Source organism: Vitis riparia, chromosome 4 (genome assembly GCF_004353265.1).
Source record: "Vitis riparia cultivar Riparia Gloire de Montpellier isolate 1030 chromosome 4, EGFV_Vit.rip_1.0, whole genome shotgun sequence".
Taxonomy (NCBI): domain Eukaryota; kingdom Viridiplantae; phylum Streptophyta; class Magnoliopsida; order Vitales; family Vitaceae; genus Vitis; species Vitis riparia.
In genome coordinates this window covers 19,833,865-19,853,595 of record NC_048434.1, presented here as the reverse complement: position 1 = coordinate 19,853,595, position 19,731 = coordinate 19,833,865, and the positions used below count along the sequence as shown (strand labels likewise).

General features: G+C 33.5%; 2 protein-coding genes across 5 annotated transcripts; both read left to right on the top strand.

Annotated features, from left to right (window-relative positions):
- Positions 1-2,293: 2,293 nt before the first annotated feature.
- On the top strand, positions 2,294-5,142 carry LOC117912135 (protein WALLS ARE THIN 1-like). The gene is made up of 6 exons (XM_034826617.1): positions 2,294-2,739; positions 2,835-2,897; positions 2,970-3,086; positions 3,162-3,564; positions 4,243-4,394; positions 4,593-5,142. The coding sequence occupies exons 1-6, from the start codon at positions 2,522-2,524 to the stop codon at positions 4,768-4,770; spliced, it is 1,131 nt and encodes a 376-aa protein (XP_034682508.1). The 5' UTR covers positions 2,294-2,521; the 3' UTR covers positions 4,771-5,142.
- Positions 5,143-7,154: 2,012 nt separating this feature from the next.
- LOC117912212 (protein RTE1-HOMOLOG) lies at positions 7,155-9,578 on the top strand. 4 transcript variants are annotated; one of them, XM_034826717.1, is made up of 3 exons: positions 7,155-7,255; positions 8,197-8,474; positions 8,977-9,578. In XM_034826717.1, the coding sequence occupies exons 2-3, from the start codon at positions 8,205-8,207 to the stop codon at positions 9,400-9,402; spliced, it is 696 nt and encodes a 231-aa protein (XP_034682608.1). In that variant the 5' UTR covers positions 7,155-7,255; positions 8,197-8,204; the 3' UTR covers positions 9,403-9,578. The 4 variants fall into 4 exon arrangements, with proteins under 4 accessions (XP_034682608.1, XP_034682610.1, XP_034682609.1 ...); XM_034826719.1 differs by lacking the exon at positions 7,155-7,255 and adding an exon at positions 7,351-7,419; XM_034826718.1 differs by lacking the exon at positions 7,155-7,255 and adding an exon at positions 7,419-7,507.
- Positions 9,579-19,731: the final 10,153 nt, after the last annotated feature.

The window sequence follows — 19,731 nt, the reverse complement described above, 5'->3', positions numbered from 1 at the left end:
TTTTAAGAACTTCATCATTGTACTATTTTCTTTTGATTAGTGGATTGTTGAGTGTTAGTACACTTTCGGGATGGAATGATCATATTAGTCGTCAAACTGTGTTAAAAATATCGTGTTCTTCTTTATTTTCTGTTCATGTATTTACGTGATTTGGTTAACACCCACCTTCTTGCTCTTGCATTTGATCAATATATCCTCATAATTTCTCATCTATAGACACATGAAAAGAGGAAAGAGAAGATTCAACGGATGATTACACACAATAAGAGTCATGGAAAGAGATATGTTCAAATTTTATATTAAAATTTGCTTTATTATCTAATATTCTAATTTTCTAATTTTGCCTTTTATCAAGGTAATATGGTTAAACTAGAATCTAAGTCTAATAGTTGATAAATAAATATAGTTTATATATTAATCTCAAAAATGATTTCATCAACCTCTTTATTATTATTATTATTATTTTTGGTTTTTTCCTCTTCCTCTTAGCAAATGCTTTACAATACCAAATTAAAAAATATTCCTCAACTTGGGGTAGTCTTTCTTTGGAGTTGGTCCTACATGTAGTGGGACCTAGGAAACCAAATGGTTAGTTTGTCTTTGTATAAATATGCTAAGGTTTAAGAAATTTATTTATCTATTGCCTGCATGGAGAATACCTAAAATTTAAAGATGAAGTTATATTCCAATTTCATTAGTTTTGTTGCATCACTCATATGTTTATAATTAAGGTATTAGGTTGATAGTATATCGAAGGAATCAAAATCCAACCTTGTGAGCCGAACATAATATACAGGATGGGTTCCCTTGTGCATCATCAAGGGGCCAGGCCTTGTCTTTGTTTTCATTGGTTTAATACCTACCTCATTGAGTGATCAAGGCAAAATCACAACTACATGCTTTCATCCTCGTTCAAAACAAATAGATATTTTGATTAATATCTTTTGTCTATCCTTGTGTAAAACAAATAAGCGCTTCGCTTATGCCTCATTTCATAGAGGTATATACAAAAGTTAAGATGCAACCAATGCATGTGGATAACAAGTAGATACTCAATGATGGTTTCCATATCCCAAGATGAATAAATTGCACAAACATTGCCACCGCTATGATTCATAGTATCAAACTATCAATCAACTATGTCTAGAAAATGGAATCCTTCGACCCTCTTATACTCAAGACCACCCATTGCTATCAATGTCCAACACCAACACAGAGTCTCTAGTAGAGTTGGCCTTCCAAGAGGTACCTAGAAGAAGCAACCAACATGCTCCAAGTTGTAAATGCACACTGCTTCATTGATACTACCTACAACTGTCATACCATATCATATCTTTAACCCTACCTGCCTTTACCTCTGCCCAATATTGGATCACCTTGTCCAAACTCTGGTCTCTTGTGAGACCATGGTTCAAGGGGCACTAAAAAGCTTTTTTATGCTAAATTTAACTTGTTTGATGGAAATATTGATCCTAATAATAATATATTGCATTTATGATAGGCTATGATATTGGAGGCCTCCAATGAACCAGTATTATGCAAAATGTTTCTAGCCTATGTGAACAAATATTCTTGGTCTAGTCAAGTCCCTTGGTAAATCAAGTTTATAAACAAAAAGAGCCATTTAGGTTACTTACAATATTGACTTGCCTGATCTATTCAAGATGGTCGATACAAATAAGAAAGACTTGATTTCACCTTAAAGTCGTCCAAGTTCTATTACCTGTTATGCTATTTGCCTAACATGAATTACACCACAATTCATTCGACAAAGCAATGATTCAAACACCAAGGGCAAGATAAGAGGTGTGTACACTAAAGAATGCAACTACTTCGTGCAAAAGGAGGATCACTTTAAAGAGAGAGAGAGAGAGAGTATGAAGTAAACAGGGAGGGTCATCCCCTCCCAATAAAAGTATAAACGTATTACTTCCATTTTCAAAAAAACAAAATCCAATTTTTCATGAAGGGGGCAGAAGGAGGGCTGATGGAGGAATGCTTTGAGAAGAAGACCCCCTCAAAGAAAAAAGAGAAGAAGCCCCAAGCCGCCCCCCCCCCCCAAAGGAAAAAAAACAGAGAAAGAAGAATCTGGGCAATTGTTTGTTTGTTTGTTCATTACTTTATTTGTTTGACTGTCTTTTTATTCTCTTTTCTTCTTAACCTTGAACAAGAAGGAGAGCTGTCGAATTGGACTTCTAAAGGATCACGAAAGACAAGGGAAAACATCATGTGTCAATATCAGTACAGATTGATGATAGAAATGCCATTACCTTCAGTATCCCAACTTCAAGAATTACAACAATATGGCCAATCAAGGTTTGGGTTGTGACAAAAAACATTTGTCAATAAATAAATGGGAGGTCAGTGAGCTCATCACTGAGCTCACTTGTCCCTTTCAGGAACCGCATCATGTGCACTTGGTGCCTTCAAAGGGGCAACTACATAGAATGAAGGGTCTCCTCAAGTGTTTCCTCTGCTTGCTTCTATGTGATTCACTCTTCCAATCTTGGGTTTTGCTTCAATGGCTGAAACTGGTCCAGCACTGGCCAGGAGAATGCGTTGGGTGCCTGATCGTGCCAAGCTGCACATAGCCATGAACGTTTTTCAGTTTGGTTATGCTGGGAATCATGTCATTTTGAGGACTGCCCTTAACATGGGTATAAGCAAGCTTGTTTTCCCTGCTTATAGGAACATCATCGCGCTGGCTATGATTGCTCCCTTCGCTTATTTCCTAGAGAAGTACGCATAATCACTATACTATTTGTTTCCATTCTTTAGCATCATGAAGATAGGATATGAAATCTCTGCAACTCTTATTGTTCTTGGCCATGTAGGAAGGACAGGCCGGCACTGACTGCTTCTTTTCTTGTGCAATTCTTCCTTCTCGCATTTGTTGGGTATGATTTATTACACTGATTTTAAGTGATTAGTCTATGAAGAGCAATTCTTCTGATCCTCTTTCCCAACAGAATAACAGCAAATCAAGGATTCTACTTGTTGGGGCTAGACAACACATCACCCACCTTGGCTTCTGCTACAGAGAATGCTGTCCCGGCTGTGACCTTTCTGATGGCTGCCATCCTGCGGTAAGCATAATATAACTCTCTATGCACTCTGAAACCCTCAAGGTATATTGATTTGTGTTTAGATCTGGCTTGCAGAATTGAGGAAGTTCACTTGAACAGGAGAGATGGCAAAGCTAAAGTGCTTGGAACAATCTGTAGTGTTGCCGGAGCTTCAATTATAACCATTTACAAAGGGCCAATCATATTTAGGCCAAGCCATCCTTTGAACCAATCTCTTCCATCCATTTCACTTGGAGATGCTGAGGGGAAAAATTGGACCTTGGGTTGTGTCTGTCTCATCGGTCACTGCATATGTTGGTCCGGCTGGATCGTGCTACAAGCACCAATCTTGAAGAAATACCCAGCTCAGCTCTCAGTCTCCTCTTTCACTTGCTTCTTTGCAATCCTACAGTTTCTGGCGGTTGCGGGTTTAATTGAAAGAAACTCCCAAGCCTGGCTGTTTCATTCCCGAACTGAACTCTTCTGTGTTCTCTACTCGGTCTGTACCATAAACTGAAAGCATCACTTTGTCATCTGTGCATGCTTCATAGCAGTTAGTTGTCATCTTCAACAATGATAGACCACACACTCCACCATTTAATTCGAAGACAAATTGGCATTTCTGTTTGTGTCATGTGGTGGGAGCTCATTATCAAACTAGACTTCAAAATTAGCATAGACTGATTAATTAGGCATCTAGTGCCATATAATATCTGGAAATTGCAAGGATCTGATTTCCCAAATTTTGGTATCCAATAATCCGCCTGCTCATCAATTATTGAGGTCCTTCATATGTACTGCCAAGGGAAGTGGGGGCTTAGTAATAATAACAGGACCCAGCTGCACACATAGCTTTTCTAGTGATATCATTACTCGGTACCAGTGATAAGTCTCTTGCCCTGTCTTGTGGGGCACTATTGTTAGAGACCTTTCTTCTTGTGGGTTCATCTCTTAACTGTAAAAGTAATGAATGGTAAGAGCATCATGAGAGAAAAAAAAGAGCAGGCCGACGTGATCTCATTACATATCATAACATTGACTTCAAACATATGTTTTCATTGGTGTTTATTATTTAATCACGTGTATGAATAACATGCTTGATGACCCTACGACTGTCATATTGTTTGTTAGTGTTATTTTACTAAGCTTGACAGACAAGATTGGTGGTTGAATGCAGGGAGCTGTAGTTTCAGGAATTGGCTTTTCAATACAGCTATGGGCTGTTGGCAAGGCAGGCCCTGTGTTTGTTTCGGCATACCTACCTCTACAGACCCTCCTTGTCGCTGTCATGGCATCACTTGCTTTAGGCGAAAGATTCTATTTGGGAGGGTGAGTCCCATCAACAATTACTGATACAATTTTTGGTTTCAGAATTTATTACTCCCTTCTTAGAGAGCTTCTACAAGGACAAAATAGAATTATATTACAAGTATATGGTTTTACCAGATTGGGCCTACATATGTGAGAAATATATGTGTTGGTGGGGTTGCTAAATCTTGGTATTTTGGTCCTAATTTTTATTTGCAGGGTCCTTGGAGCAGTGTTGATCTTAGTTGGACTATACCTTGTTATCTGGGGAAAAAATGAAGAGGGCAAGTTTGCTACCAGAAAGGCTGTGATTCCTTCAGTGGCAAAGAGCAGTCCATCCACAAACAACGGAAAATCCCCAATTTTCCAGCCACTGCTCCCTACCTCTTCCAGGTGATAAAATCCTGACAAGAGGGATGAAGTATGGCCTCGGTGGCATTGTTTCTCGGCCAATTTTTCTTTTTTCAGCAGGTGCTGGTTTTAAGCCTCCAGATTAGAAGCAATAGCGAGTCTAATGGCCACAGCGGCATGAACTGGAAAGGAGTCCCTATGACAAAGAAAAATGGAAAGAATCAAACAAAGAGAAGGCGCATAAAACACACCCTCAATGATGAATAAGGTTTTCAGAAGAGGAAATTTTCTTTTACTAATTATAATGGAAATTGCTTTCCTTGGTCTAAGCATTGGAATTTTGTTTGCTGCTAGCGTCTGTCACTGGTTTAAGATAATGCTATTTATATTAAGGTCCAGCATTGAATTGAGTAGCAAAGCATGCCAGATGATACTAGTCTTTTTATTTTTATCCCTTCTATATGGAATACGTTAATTTTATACTAAGATATGGAATATGTATATCTATGTATCATAAAATTATTTTTTTTAATCAATTTTTTATTTTTTTATATACTCATTTTACAAAATAATTTTTTTATTATAAATTAAATTTATGATTAAAAAAGAAAAACTAAAAAAATATTTATAACATAATATTAATATATAATATATAAATTTTTTTTAATATAAAAACTTTTTATTTATAAAGTTTAAATATTTTAATCATGAATATTGTTAAATATATAAAAAAAAAATTTAATAAAAATATTGAAATATAATATAATTTTATTTTAAATAATGAAAATAATATATATTTCATATTATTTTTTATTTATTTCATAAATTAAATATAAACATAACATAATGTAACACATCCTATTGGATATGTGAAAAATTTCTAACACTATATAAGTATAAACTCCTAGATGCATTTTAAAGTCATGAGAACCCCTTGGGTATAAAGCAGACAATATCTATATGAATAGATGCAGGTTGTTACAAATGGTATCAACATTAGGGATGACAATAGAATAGACTTTTTTTGGTACCCTCCTTGTCTGACCCCTAATGGGACGGATTTAAATTTTAACTAAATGAGTTTAGGACATGTTTGAGAATTTTTTTAAAACCCATCATGGATTTGTGATAGGTTTGGGTATTGTCTTGTCTCGTCCCATCCCAATTATATATAAAATTAAATTTTAAAATTAAATTATTTTTAATTTTAATTTTACTATTTTTAATATATAGATAATAATAAAATAAGTGATAAAAATATGATTATATTAATTATTTATAAAATATATTTATTTTAATGTAATTAAAAATTTTAAAAGTAATTTTTTTTATAAAAAAAAAAAGTTAAACGAGGTAGGACGGGTATGAGAATTTCATGTACCCGTCCTGTCCTATTTAATTTTTTAAATGAGATAATGATGAGAATTATTTTAAATAAACAGAGCAAGATTGGGATGGAGACGGCCCATCCCAAACCTGTCATGTTGTCATCCCTAATTAAAGTCGATTCCCGACCGGATGTGAAGGTTTGTTTGGCCCTATAGGAGTTTTTTTCTGTTTGATCCATAATCTCATGGGATATAACGTATTACCTTGATGTGGAGGTTTGACCCTATAGATATTGATATTTTGTTTTTATTTTTTATTTATTCTTAAATAAGAATAAATTTGATTATTGCAATTCTTCGCAATTAAAAATCTAACATTGGAATTAATATTTGTTTTCATTTCCTTGATACCAATATGAATGAGAATGAATAAATAAATAAATAAATTGATAATAATACCCTTATACATACTTTAAAATATTTTTTATTTAAAAAAATATATTTTGAGATTTTTTTTACTAAATAATAAGATTAAGAAAAATAATACATATTCAATAAATAAAAATTAACCATAAAAAACTATACAAACCTAATAGAAATTAAGGAGTAAAATAATAATTTTAAAATATTCTACATGATTTCAATTAGATCAATTGAAATCCCAGACTTTATTTTTACTTAAATTATTTTTATTAAATTCTCATCTTCATTTAAATTATCTAATATTAGGAATAGAAAGAAAATAAATGAACTATTCATTCTTACTCCACTTTCCTACCTACCAAACATAGTTTTAGATTAATCTAATTAATATCATCAGGATATATACGAATATGAACTGGAAAATGCATGTATCAATCAATGAATCTACAAATGCAATATTTACATGCATGAAAGAACTAAAAAATATGAGGAAATCTCTGGTTTTATCAATGAAGTTATATGGCCATATGTTATTGTGCCCTTCTTTCCTGCTAGAAGATTTTTATTCAGCTGGTGTGGATTGGATTTGGGCTGGCTGGGACAGGCCCATTAGTGATGCAGCTGGGGTCGTTAACCTCACACATATGTTTGAAGCCCAACTAATAGGAAACTGGGCCACCAGCATGGCAAAACAATTGAGTGATGACTGATGAGTTGATGACATCCACCAAATTCAGAACTCTCTCTGCAGTGTCGTCTCCGTTCTTCTGGTTGCAGCAGGTATTCTTTTGATTTAGGGTTTATCATTTCTGTTCCACATCAAGATTCACACAAATAATTATTTGGTTTTTCATCCTGTTTGGTTCCGATAATAGTAGGCGAAAAAAAATCAAGGAAAAGCAAAACTTCGAATCTTGCATCTGCCTATTCAACCTAATCTTCTTGTAAGATCCTAAGTTTTCATTTCTTTCTTGCGACTTCCCGGGAATCAAACGGACTCCTTTGATTTCACCTTGTTTGGATGAAGTAACAGTGAGTTCCGTTTCTTAATGCTTTTGGGGTTTTGCTGTATTGACTCACGATTTAGCACATTTTCAGATTGATGACAAATTCGAAGCACAGAGTAATTCAAACATATTTTAATAAGCCTAATTTGCTATACTTAGAAATTGGGTATCATTTTGTATGAGAGTCACGCATCCAATCTGGGCTGTCTCTGCAAAAATTGGTTTTTGTAAATTGCATTCATGGATATGAAATTGTGCTATTTCGTTGACTTTGTCTTGGTGAGGAAAATTGCTATACCAAATGCATTACAGGTGGATTGTTGAGGTCTTGTCAATCTTTTAGGAAGAATGGTTGAACATTTGAACCAAGCCCTCTTTCCCCTGTTCTTCAGGTGTCTTTAAAAGGATTCGATCTACATTAGTCTTAGTATTCCATGGATAAGGACTACTGTATATGGGCAGATTTCTTGTGACATGTTAAGCAAACATCCTTACATGTGCAAAATGTGCTTCAGTGGATATGGTTTTTAGGAAACAACGAGTCATTCGGACTAGTAGCATAGGTTAAATTTTAGGCCCTGTGATGCTTAACATTTTTGGTTTAAATATTATATGACAAATGATCATTGAAAATGGAATATATCAAGGATAAACTGCATTTGCTTTCATGAGGGCTCATTTATTGAGAGTTTGAGACAGTTCATCATTGTGCAGCTTTGGCCATGGACGCTAATGCAGATCCTGAGGATCATATGATGATCGAAAGAAGTGTTTCACAAATGATGCAAATTGACCCAAGACGAGCTCGGTTTCCATGCTGCATTGTGTGGACCCCTCTTCCTGTCATATCATGGTTGATTCCTTTCATTGGCCACATTGGCATATGCAGAGAGGATGGGGTAATCTTGGACTTTGCAGGGCCCAATTTTGTCTGTGTAGATAATTTTGCCTTTGGAGCAGTGACCCGTTATATCCAAATTAGCAAAGAAAAGGTACGTGTGCCTAATTTCATTTTTGAAACAGTTATTGTACCTACCAGCTTGCCATCCGCAGGCAGTTGGCACACATGTGTTTAGGGCGCTCACTGATATTGTTTCACCAAATGGAGAAGCTAGTAGTTGGCCTGCATACCATAGGAAAGAGACAAGGAGAGTCAATAGTTAGGATGTGTTTTGCTTGTTCAATGAAATGATTGCAGGGTCTCTTTGCACCTCGATCCAATGCTTTGTGTGCTAATTGTTGAAATTCAATTCCATCTCTTATTTGAGGTGCCATTTTTACTGAATAGAGAAGCAGGTCAATTGTGAAAATGTGTTTTGCTTCCTTAGCAAAATGATTGGAAGGCCCCTATGTACTTTGATGCAGTGCTGTGCTGATGATATTTGAGAATTAGCTATACATGAACTCTGCCTTGTCCTCTAGATGTTTTTCAATTTATTTCTGCTCATTCCTAACTTTTTCTTTTTTTATGTTCCTTGAAATTCTGGCCAACAGTGCTGCATTTCTCCTCATCATCCTGCTCCATACAGAAGGGAGAATGGACGTGGACAGGATGAAACTGAGACAGACATATTGACATGGGATGATGCACTGCGGAAGAGCACACAGGAATTCCAACACCGATCTTACAACCTTTTTACTTGCAACTGCCACTCCTTTGTGGCAAATAATCTGAACAGATTGGGCTTTTATGATGGTGGTTGGAATGTGGTGAATCTTGCAGCTCTCATTTTCCTCAAAGGTCGCTGGGTGAGCACAACATCTATGGTAAAATCTTTCTTACCATTTGCCATAGTGTCCGCTCTTGGACTCTTCTTTGGGGGCTTGACCTTCTTAACTTTCTTGGCTTTCTTCACCTTCCTTCTTGTTGGATGGTTCCTTCTCGGTACTTACTGTTTCAAGAATTTGATCCACTTGTAGCTTGACCGTTATTTGATCATCTGCATGTGAAAAGACTATAGTTCAACAAATGTACTGAAATACCATTTCAATAGAATTAGGCCATAGCTTGGTTATAGGTTATTTAGGTAGAAAGGTAGAGTGTATTTTTAGTACCTGTTTTATCATGGTGAGCAATTAAGACTTTGTTTGGATAATTTCCTGTTTTGGCTTTAGTTGGAAGTTGGAGTAGAAATGGAATATTAGCAGAAATAGGTAATATTTGTATGGTAACATAACTTTTTCCATAAACCAAAATAGAATTTCTATAAAAAGTGATCTTTTTATTACTTTTCATATTAAGATTATTCTTTTTAAAGATATAAGTCTTTGAATAAAATTAGTCAACCATGTGTGAAAATTCTTATTGAATTTAAAAAAGAGTTCAATTTATCAAAAGTCGATAACAAACAAGATCCAAATTTAGATCACTTGCTTGACCTAGAAGGAGTCATAAGCTAGTCGGTGAAATGTTGGTGTTTATTCTTCTATGCCATGTGACAAAAGCAAAGTTGCATAGAAGGTACGATGAAAATACCGATTACTAAATAATATGAAAATATCATAATTACGGATGGATTTTATGAATATATGAAAAATGATGATGATGAAAATATCAATAATCAGAGAGAGAGAGAGATATTAATCGATGTTTTATCTTTAAGATAAAACATCGATGATGTAATAAAAATTTTAAAAATTATATAAGAAGTACATATAAGCATTTTAAAGTTTTTTTTTTTTAAAAAAATTGATATATATTATTTGTCATATTTGATAATAATATTTTTTGTATTAGTAAAATATATAAATTTTATAAGTGTATATTTATTATTAAGTTGTATTATATATTACTTTATAATGATATTACAATAACATATTTAATTTTAATTTTAAAATATATTTAATATAAGAATTATGATACATTTTAATTTAAATGTATTAATAATGAAAATTTTGAAAAAAATCAAAAAACCTATAAGATATCCAGAAATATCGATAAAATATTTGTTAAAGCGCAAAAAAAATGGTGAAATGTCGACAAAATATCTTAAAATTTTGAGATATTGGATATATAGAATATATATCAAGAATATACTCAGATATTTAAAACCTTACATTGTCGAAGTATAACTTCATCATGTTGGGCATGAGTCATAAGTTTTGAGTAAAAATATTATATTTAAAAAAATCCATAAAATAAACTTTCTACTAAAATATCTTTTAAACTAAAGAATTTCAGCCACTTAGGTATTTTAAATGGTAATTTATATTTGATTCCTAAAAATTTAAAAGTAATAAGAAAGAAAAATATTATAGAAAAAATAGAATTTGATTCACTAATATGAAAATATATAAAAAAAGAACCTCAATTTTTTTAAATTTGTATTATCTTTAACTATTTAAAAATACATTAAAATACATGCATTTTTTAATGAGTCATCCAATTATTCTCAAAAATACCATTTTTACTTATTATATAATTCAAATCAATTGACAACTAGACTCCATACAGATGTTATTATATATATAATATTGTTATTATTATTATTATTTTATTATTTTAGATTTTTTTTTCTATAAACATTATAAAATAAGAATTTGAAAAAAAAAAGTTTATTCTAGCATTAATAAGTTAAAAATAAATTCATATTCTTGATAATAAATAAACCAATAATAAATTTGTATTTATTATATAATATTAATAATTATTTAATATGATAGAAAATAAAATTTGTTGAAAGAGTTTTTTAGATATAAAATATTTTACAATATGGTTGTATTTCGATATATAGTATAAAAATAAATAAATAAATATTTTATATTAAATAAATTAATCATAATTAAAATAATTATATATTATTAAATTTATTATTTATTATTTAATAAACAACCTTATTACTTTTTGAATTGGTAATTATAATTAAATAGGACTTGTTTGACAATATTTATTCTTAAAATTTTAGGAAATAAAAAAAATATTAATCTTATTTAAATAGGAGGTTTTTTGCACAATATTTCTTAAACTTTTAGGTAACTAAAATAATAATCCTCCGAGGTATTTGTTTCTTGAGGAAAAAAATACATGTATTTCTAATTATTTTTAAATACATTAAAATATTACTAATTTAAAATTTTTGGTCAAATCCCACTTTTCCCAAAATATTAAGGAAAATGATATTCATTTTGTTGTATTTGTAGACATAAAAAAAAAATTAGTGGATTAAATTATCAATCTTCAAAATGAATAATAATAAAATTTGCTAAAATCAAGGAACTAAATCTCTTGAATTAAGCAACTAAAATTCGAGAATTTGAAATTCAAATCCTCTATCTTCACCTATAAATAAAGGTGTCATCTATCAAGAAGAGGAAAGAAAAAAATTGAGAAATTAGAAAAATCCAAAAAGGAAAATCCTTAGGAGAAAATCCAAAGGCAACTTCATACGGATGCTACACATGTTCGCGTTTCGCATTTCGAATTCCCAAATTTTAGTTATTTAATTTAAGGGATTTAGTTCTTTGATTTTAGCAAATTTTCTTCTCCCATGGGTTTTACGAACAAGATAATATTATCATTTTTTTGATCTTTGGGTGTTCTTCAACCCAACTTAAGAAATCTGACTTGAATTCATCACGAGAAATCTTCATCTCTTCAAGCTTGCCATGGGAACGTAGAGGTTATGTCGTAGATACCATGTTGTGGTGTCCAACGTCGTGCTGTGGAGAGGCTCCAACATCGTGCTGTGGAGAGGCTTCAATGGTGGTTGCTTGTAGCGTGCATAGAGGATTAAATATATATACATATACTTATAACACCAATCCAAAGTGAATACTTGGAATATATATGTATATAAAATCTGCATAAGTCAAACCTTACCACGGAGAAATGTGGGCTTGTGAGTCCTTGATACTCACTTTCTAGTTTTTTTATAGGTTTAATTATATAAATATATAGTTGACAGGGGCACCTACTTTCCAATTTGCATGTACATATATACACATGTTGACACGTGTTTTCTTTATTTATTCAATTTTTTTTTTGCTAACTTTATTTTTTTCAAGGAAGAAAAAGACTTACCTTTTTCGAACACGTGTCGACCTTCATCATTTGCAGAGACGAATTTGATTTCATGTAATTAAATTAAATTAAATTAATTAATTAATTAATTATTTTTAAAATTATCTTAATACTTGTGGGGAATCTTTAATAAAATTAAACATCTATAAATAAATTTGTACGCACAAATTTCGTAAATTTGGCCCTACAAAATTAGCAAAAAAAATAGGAAAATAATGCGAACAAAATATTTATAGAAATTAAAAATATTATAGGCACAATATCAAAAATAATATTCTTTACAAAAGAATATTTTCTCTCTAATTCTTTTGCTTTGACCACAATTTGAAGAATGATGATGACGTTTTCTTGATTTTGAAGATTACTCGAGGGCCACAAGTGGCTTATTCCCAAATGAACTCACTAAATGGTGAAGAACGCGTGTAGCAGTTCTGTAGTTTACCGAACTTGCAGAGCAATTTGATGAAGCTTTTTTTTTTTATTGTGAAACCCCTTTTTTCTTATGAAGTTGCCTTTGGATTTTCTCCTTAAGATTTTATTTTCTGGATTTTTTATGATTTCTCAATTTCTTCATTTTCTCTTCTTGATATAAGGCACCTCTATTTATATAGGTGAAGATAGAGAATTTAAATTTCAGCTATGCTTAGTTAAGAAAAACCCCAAAAAGGGGGGGAGGGGGTGAATTGGGTTTTTAAAAACTTTTCAATCACAACAAATTCAAACACAATATTAGCAAAGTAAAGAGATAGAGTTTAGAGAATTCAAATTCGGGTTTATAGTGGTTTGACACTTCCTTGCCTACGTCCACTCTCCTCAACCTCCTAACCAAGTGAGAGTTCCACTAATTTGAAGCTTCAACCAAGCTTCCAATCTTCTTACACTTGGATTCCGGCTCGAATGGGCTCTTACACAATCTCTTCAAGATTCAAACCTCTTGAAGGCTTTGACACTCAGATTTTTACAAGAAATGATCCCTCAACCTAGCTTAAGGATAGCTCAAATACAAGACAAAGTTAGGATAACACACAAGAGTGCACTAAAGGATATGCAAGTGGTGATTTAATGCATTATGAAAGAAATGAGAACTTTTTGATCAAGAATGGGTAGGTAGGCTATTGAATGCAAGTGTTCTCTTGTCAATAAATGAAGTGGAGCTCTCAATTTATAGGTTTCTAAGCTTGGGAGTCAAAAACAGCAAAAGGTAACCTCGTCTGGTCGAGCTAGGGGTCGATCGGTTCACTAGCCGTTGGAGCATTTAATGCATGACAGGTTACCGTTGCCTCAATCGGACCTCGACCGGGAAGAGAATCACCTCGACCGGGAAGAGAATCACCTCGATCGGGAAAAGAAGGCCACTGGGAGAGAGAGAAAGTTTTGGTGCATCCTCGACCGGATGAGCACAACCGGTCGACTGGTTCCTCAACCGGTTGAGCCGGTTGGCCATAACCTCGACCGGTTGAGCCTTTTTGGCCTCGAAAACCTATTTTTTTAATTCATTTCTTTTCTAATACTTAGGCAAGGTCTTTAAGTGAATTATTAAGCCAATTATAAAACATTTTGTCTAAGGTACATTAATTAAAAAAACTCTGGTTTTAATGAAATCGAAGCTTTAAAGAATAAACCGAGTTTTCTAAGTTGCATGAAACGTATGAAAATCCTAAGTGTACTCGTGCATTCATCTTATATTAGTTTCCTATGATCACAAGTCTTCCAAGCGTCTCGATCTTGTATCCATTTGGTCATTTGATGAATTTTCGAGTTTATGCTTGAAATTCTTAACCATTAAACCAATTAGTCACTTCACCATGATTTGGTTTCATCAAAACCCGATTAGGAAAACCCTTGGGCTAACAATAATAATAATAATTTTATTATTATTATTATCCTTTTTATAGTTGGAGATTAGGAAAACTTATCCATAAGATGATTTTTTTTTTTAATTTATTCATTTTGAAGACCAAATTAGTGGTAATTTAATCCACTAATTTTTTTTATGTCTACAAATGCCCCCACTTCAAGACGCATCATGTACATGCATTGTCATGTGGATGACGTAAGTCTTGAAGTAATTTTTTTTTCTTAAGAAATATTTTAATAGGAAGTTTCCTATTTTTTCCAAAAAAAATATTTCTTTCCAACTTTTTTCCAAACTCCACTTTGTTTTCCTACTTGCTTTACACTTTGAATCATCTTCTAATTCGTTTTCCTTCTTGCTTTACACTTTGAGTATTCTTCCAATTTGTCATCCTTATATACATTTTTTTTTATATATAAAGGGGACAATAGTTGAGAAACTTGACTTGAACTTTTTCAGAGAACTCTTTTAATATTTGGGTGTTCTTCAACCCAACTTGAGAAATTCGACTTGAATTCACCGTGAGAAATCTTCACATCTTCAAACTTGTAACTATTATATATATATATATATATATATATATAGGAGCTTAGGTGGGTGTCAATTTGATTTGTTCTAGAGTCTTTAAGGTAGCTAGTAGAATGACTCAAGGTGAGACATTTAGCCTTGTTTTTATAGTGTTAGCAAGCATTTACAATGGCTTAAATGAAATCGCTTGTTCTTTGAAACCTGGGACTAATGCATTTATTTTCCCTATTCATTACTTATACAGATGGTTAGGTGAATATTTCGACACCCATTTCATTTCTCCTTATTGGAACCATCTCCCATGAATGACTTATTACGCTGACGAGTTTTCTGCTAAGTGTTTTGATGATTTGCAAACTCAGGTTTTAATAATGTCTTGCAAAGGCGTAAAATTGGACCACTTGGCATTGTGCCACAAGGAGCGTGTGCACTGGACTGATAATGAATCTATTAGTGTTACCAAAACTTCTTATCTCATAAGTCTTCGCTCTAGCTATTTATCTTTGCGACAAGATAACCATCGAGTGATCTAACCGTATTATCCTCATTGGTTTTCCAGGCAATTTAGGTATCCTCAAGACCTTCTGAGGAGTTTGCCAGAGATTTTTCGCATTGGAACTTTAGAGGCGGTGTATCAACATTGGGAGTCATGCATTAGGCTTGGTACCTACTCCAAAGTTACTATACCTGATTATCATAGTCTTGAAGAGTTTTCTAGTCACCAAGGCTCATGCGGATTGGTAGATCAGAGTACGAAATCCTGATAAATTCTTATTGCTGCTTGTATAGAGCCTCCTCCTGATTCTTCTCGGCAAATACCCTTAAAATCTTAGAAAGTAGAACGTGCAAGGATGATTCAAGTGTTTCTACTAAGGAAAATGTTAAAGACAATGTTGAGAATGATTTTGATGATTTACCCGATGATTCAAGAGCTTCTTCTAAGTGCTTAATGGGTAGACATCAAACTAATACCTCTACACACTCAGAGCATGAGGAAACTATTTTCAATGATGGTAGTACTCACTATCACAAGACTTTTAAGCAACATAACATGCATAGGGTCTTTATGTATCAAACGACGACTTTGAAAATACAAGTGAATGTCACTTCAAATGCCGAAAGATTAAACTCAACCCTGTGTACTGTGATGAGACTAATTCTCATCCTTTTGATGCAGATGTTTTTTTTGCTGACGTCCCAACTTCTACTCAACCGACTGAACTTGATGGTGAAGAGGTATTATTTTTTTTATTTTTTATTTTTTGCATTGATACTAACAAAAATAAATATTTGCCTTAGGTGGCGAGTGACAACCAATTTGTTGATGAAGGGTATGAGTCCTCTCCTAAGGATCGGTTCGAAAATGTTGTTGCTACTAGGGAGTCAACACCCTTTACATTGACTATGCAACGAGATAATCACTCTATCATCCCATTATCTTTGCCTCATTCTCGTTTGGGTGATGAAGGTATTACTAACATCTTAAGTGATGTTATGATTGAATCTCAAGGTCAAAAGACCACAATTGGAGATATATCATATGATGAATTGACACTTTTAGCAGTTGCAGGTTTAATTGCTGAACAATAATCTCCATGCCCTATTGTGGTTGCTCCTTCTATTTCTACTCACACATTCGATGTCGAACAAATCATTTTTAATGCCCAACGCTAAGCAACGCTTATGATAGGAGAAAATATTAAGGAGATGATTATCAAAACTTCCAATGAGTGTCTCCTATTATTGAGAGGAAAAATTGACGAGCTTTTCAATGCTATCACGAAGATTGAAGTGGACCATTCACCATTGAAGTCTCAGATTGAGAAGTACATGGAAAGTGTAGATCACCTCGATACAGTGCAACGCACCCATTCTATGAAGATATCTCCGGAAGTACAAAACGAATGTTTAGCTATTGTTGCATCTTAGATTGTAGATGCTCTAAACTCCGAGGGTGTACAGACAAACGTCGTCAATCATTAAAGGTTGACTTAGTTACTCTCGATGCTAAACATAAAGCACTTAAGAAGGAATTGGAGTAACTAGGTATACAAAAGGAACGCATTCATAACTCAATCTTGGAGATCGATGAGATTATAGCCAATAAACAGAATGATGTTTCTCTCTTGAGGAAAGAACACGTCATTATCGCCCAAACCCCCGTGCTTACTGATGTCGATGTCAAGACGTTAGAGACACTTCAAGAAGCCTTAAGGACTCAACGTGATGAGTTTGCATGCTTGGTGTGGATGTGATCATTGTACTTTTTTTTTTTACTTAGTTTTAGCTCTCATTCTTTTCCTTCATTCATTATTTTATTTTTATTAAAATGCAATAAAGTCTAGCATTTGTTAGCCAGATTTATTTATTAATAAAAATGAGACTTTTTTTTTTTGTAGTGACTGAACTCAAGTGGTTTCCTCGAGTTTCCTACGTATCCTTCAAAGAGAGGGAATCAAGTCAAACGTAGTTCCATTTTTTTTTACGCTCTAACTTTTGTCAAGACTAAAAGAAAAATTTAATCTTGCGAGCATATGTCCTAACTTTTTCCTAAGTCGTCTTTTCAGGTTTTCAACTTAGTGGACTTTTTTTTTTAGTGCGTCGTACGCAGTTTACGCTCATGCGGGCCAGGAGCGTCATTTGTCTTGAGTTTGATCGAAGGATGATAAATTCACGTCCTTGGAACAAAGTTTAATTGAAAGTCAAAGATGACTTATTCTCAACCAAACTTGTGAAAACCTTTCTTAAGCATTTTGGAGATCAAAAGAAGTTTTTTAAATTCGTCTTGATTTTTTTCAGCGTTAAAAGTAGATGAATGACACTTTTGTATTGTGTTTGATATTCTTCCACAAGCTTGTTGAAGAATGTGTCAAGCTTGGACTTGATTTTAATCCAAGGGTGCTAAACACGTGTTCTTGGAGCAAAATTTAATTGAGGATCAATGATGACTTGATCTCAAGTAAACTTATCAACAATTTCCTCAAGTGTTTTAAAAAAACCCAATCTTGTCTTCTTTAACTTTGAATGTGGATGTCACTTTTGTTGTATTTGATATTATTCCATGAGCTTGTTAAATAATGTTTGGAGTTTGATTTTGACTTTTGAAGCTTCATTTTTGGATTTAGCTTATGAGTTGCATCGTCCTTTTGAGAACATGTCATGCTGAAAGAAAATAACACTTGTATGTAGAGAAGTTAGAGATTTTAGTTTGGAATATCCGAATTTGACTTCTTTAATACAAAGAGTTTGTTCCTCGATTTAAGAAGTTTGCCAAGAATTATTTTATTTATTTATTTATTTTTATTTTTATTATAGTTTAAACTCTTGTAGGATAGGAGCAATATGCAATTTAGGCTCACTGGAATGCCGAGGTTTGTAAACAATTGGGGTAAATTTTGATGTCATGCTTTCTTCATCATCACTGGTGAAAATGATGGTTGCACAACTGTGGCATTTTTTCTCAAATTGTTTTGTCCCCTTTATTTTTGTAGCATAGAGTGATGGATTCATATGTATCTAGACCAATGCAATTTGTGTTTCCTCTTAAAGTTGCAGCATTTCATAGATACCAAAGAATGAGAGTAAGCATTGTAGATTTGCTACTACCTCATCCCCTTCCTTGGTTTTGCTCAACTCTATACCAAGAGCATTTTCTTCATCTTCATTTGGTTCATCTTCTTTTGAATTTTCGTGACAAGAGACCATATGGGTTGATATCATCATCCTTTTATTGAAGAACTCTAGAGAAAAGTATTCTCCTAAGGTGACAGTGGTGATGAGCTTTTGTACCAAAAGGTTATTAACCTGTACAATATCTTGTTTTCTTTTGGGTTTATTTTCATCTTTCTTTTTCAGATATCGACGAATATTTTGTTTATGTTGTTCCTTTGGGTATGGATGAGATTCTTGCTTCTTGTGAGGTCTTCTTCGTGTCGCTAATGTCCAACCTCCTTCATTATACGACATTGATTCATTATCAAAATAGAAGTGAAGAATGGTGTCTTGACATGACACTCATGTCTGCTTTGGTTTCAGTGACTTGCATTAGATAGTACTGGTGCATGCCCCTAGTGTCTTAGGTGGAACATGTAACAAAACAAGATTGAGGGACCCAAATATGACTGTAACATGATTTGACTCTACTACTTCATCCAGTTCCAGATGAATTCTTCCTTGTTTTGCAAGTTTTATTATGAGATATTTTAAGATGAAACATTTCTCCATCGGGTGACTGCTGATTTGATGGTAATGACAATAGTTTGGATCATTAACACGACCCATTTCTTTTGGACGTTTGCACTCAGGTAGCTCAATAACCTTTTTCTGAAGCAGGTCTTCCAACATGCTAGGCACATCAAAGTCAGGAAAATGATATTTCTTCTCCTCTAATTCCTTCAAGGTGAACTGACACCTTTCATTTTCCTGGGTTGGTCTAGCCTCTTTTACTTCCTTCTTTTTATTTCTCACTGAGATTTTGATAGGAGTCGTATTTACCATCATTGACTCCTGGATGGGTTTTATTGAATTCTTATTTCTTGTTTTCCCATTGTGTCTTTCTCTTTGCCGATCAATAGTAAGGTCCTTCTTAGAACCATGGTTGGCTATATTGAGCTCCATGTCATGTGCTCGGGTAGCTAATTCTTGAAAGGTATGGGGTCGTATCCATTGGAGAATGTATAAGAGACCCCAATGCATTCCTTGTATGCACATCTCCACAACTGATACCTCAGATAATCTATCTTTGCAGTCAAGGCTTAAAGAATGCCAATGGTTGATATAGTCTACAACCAGCTCGTCTTTCCATTGCTTAGTGTTAGTAAGTTCCATCATACTTACAGTTCGTCGG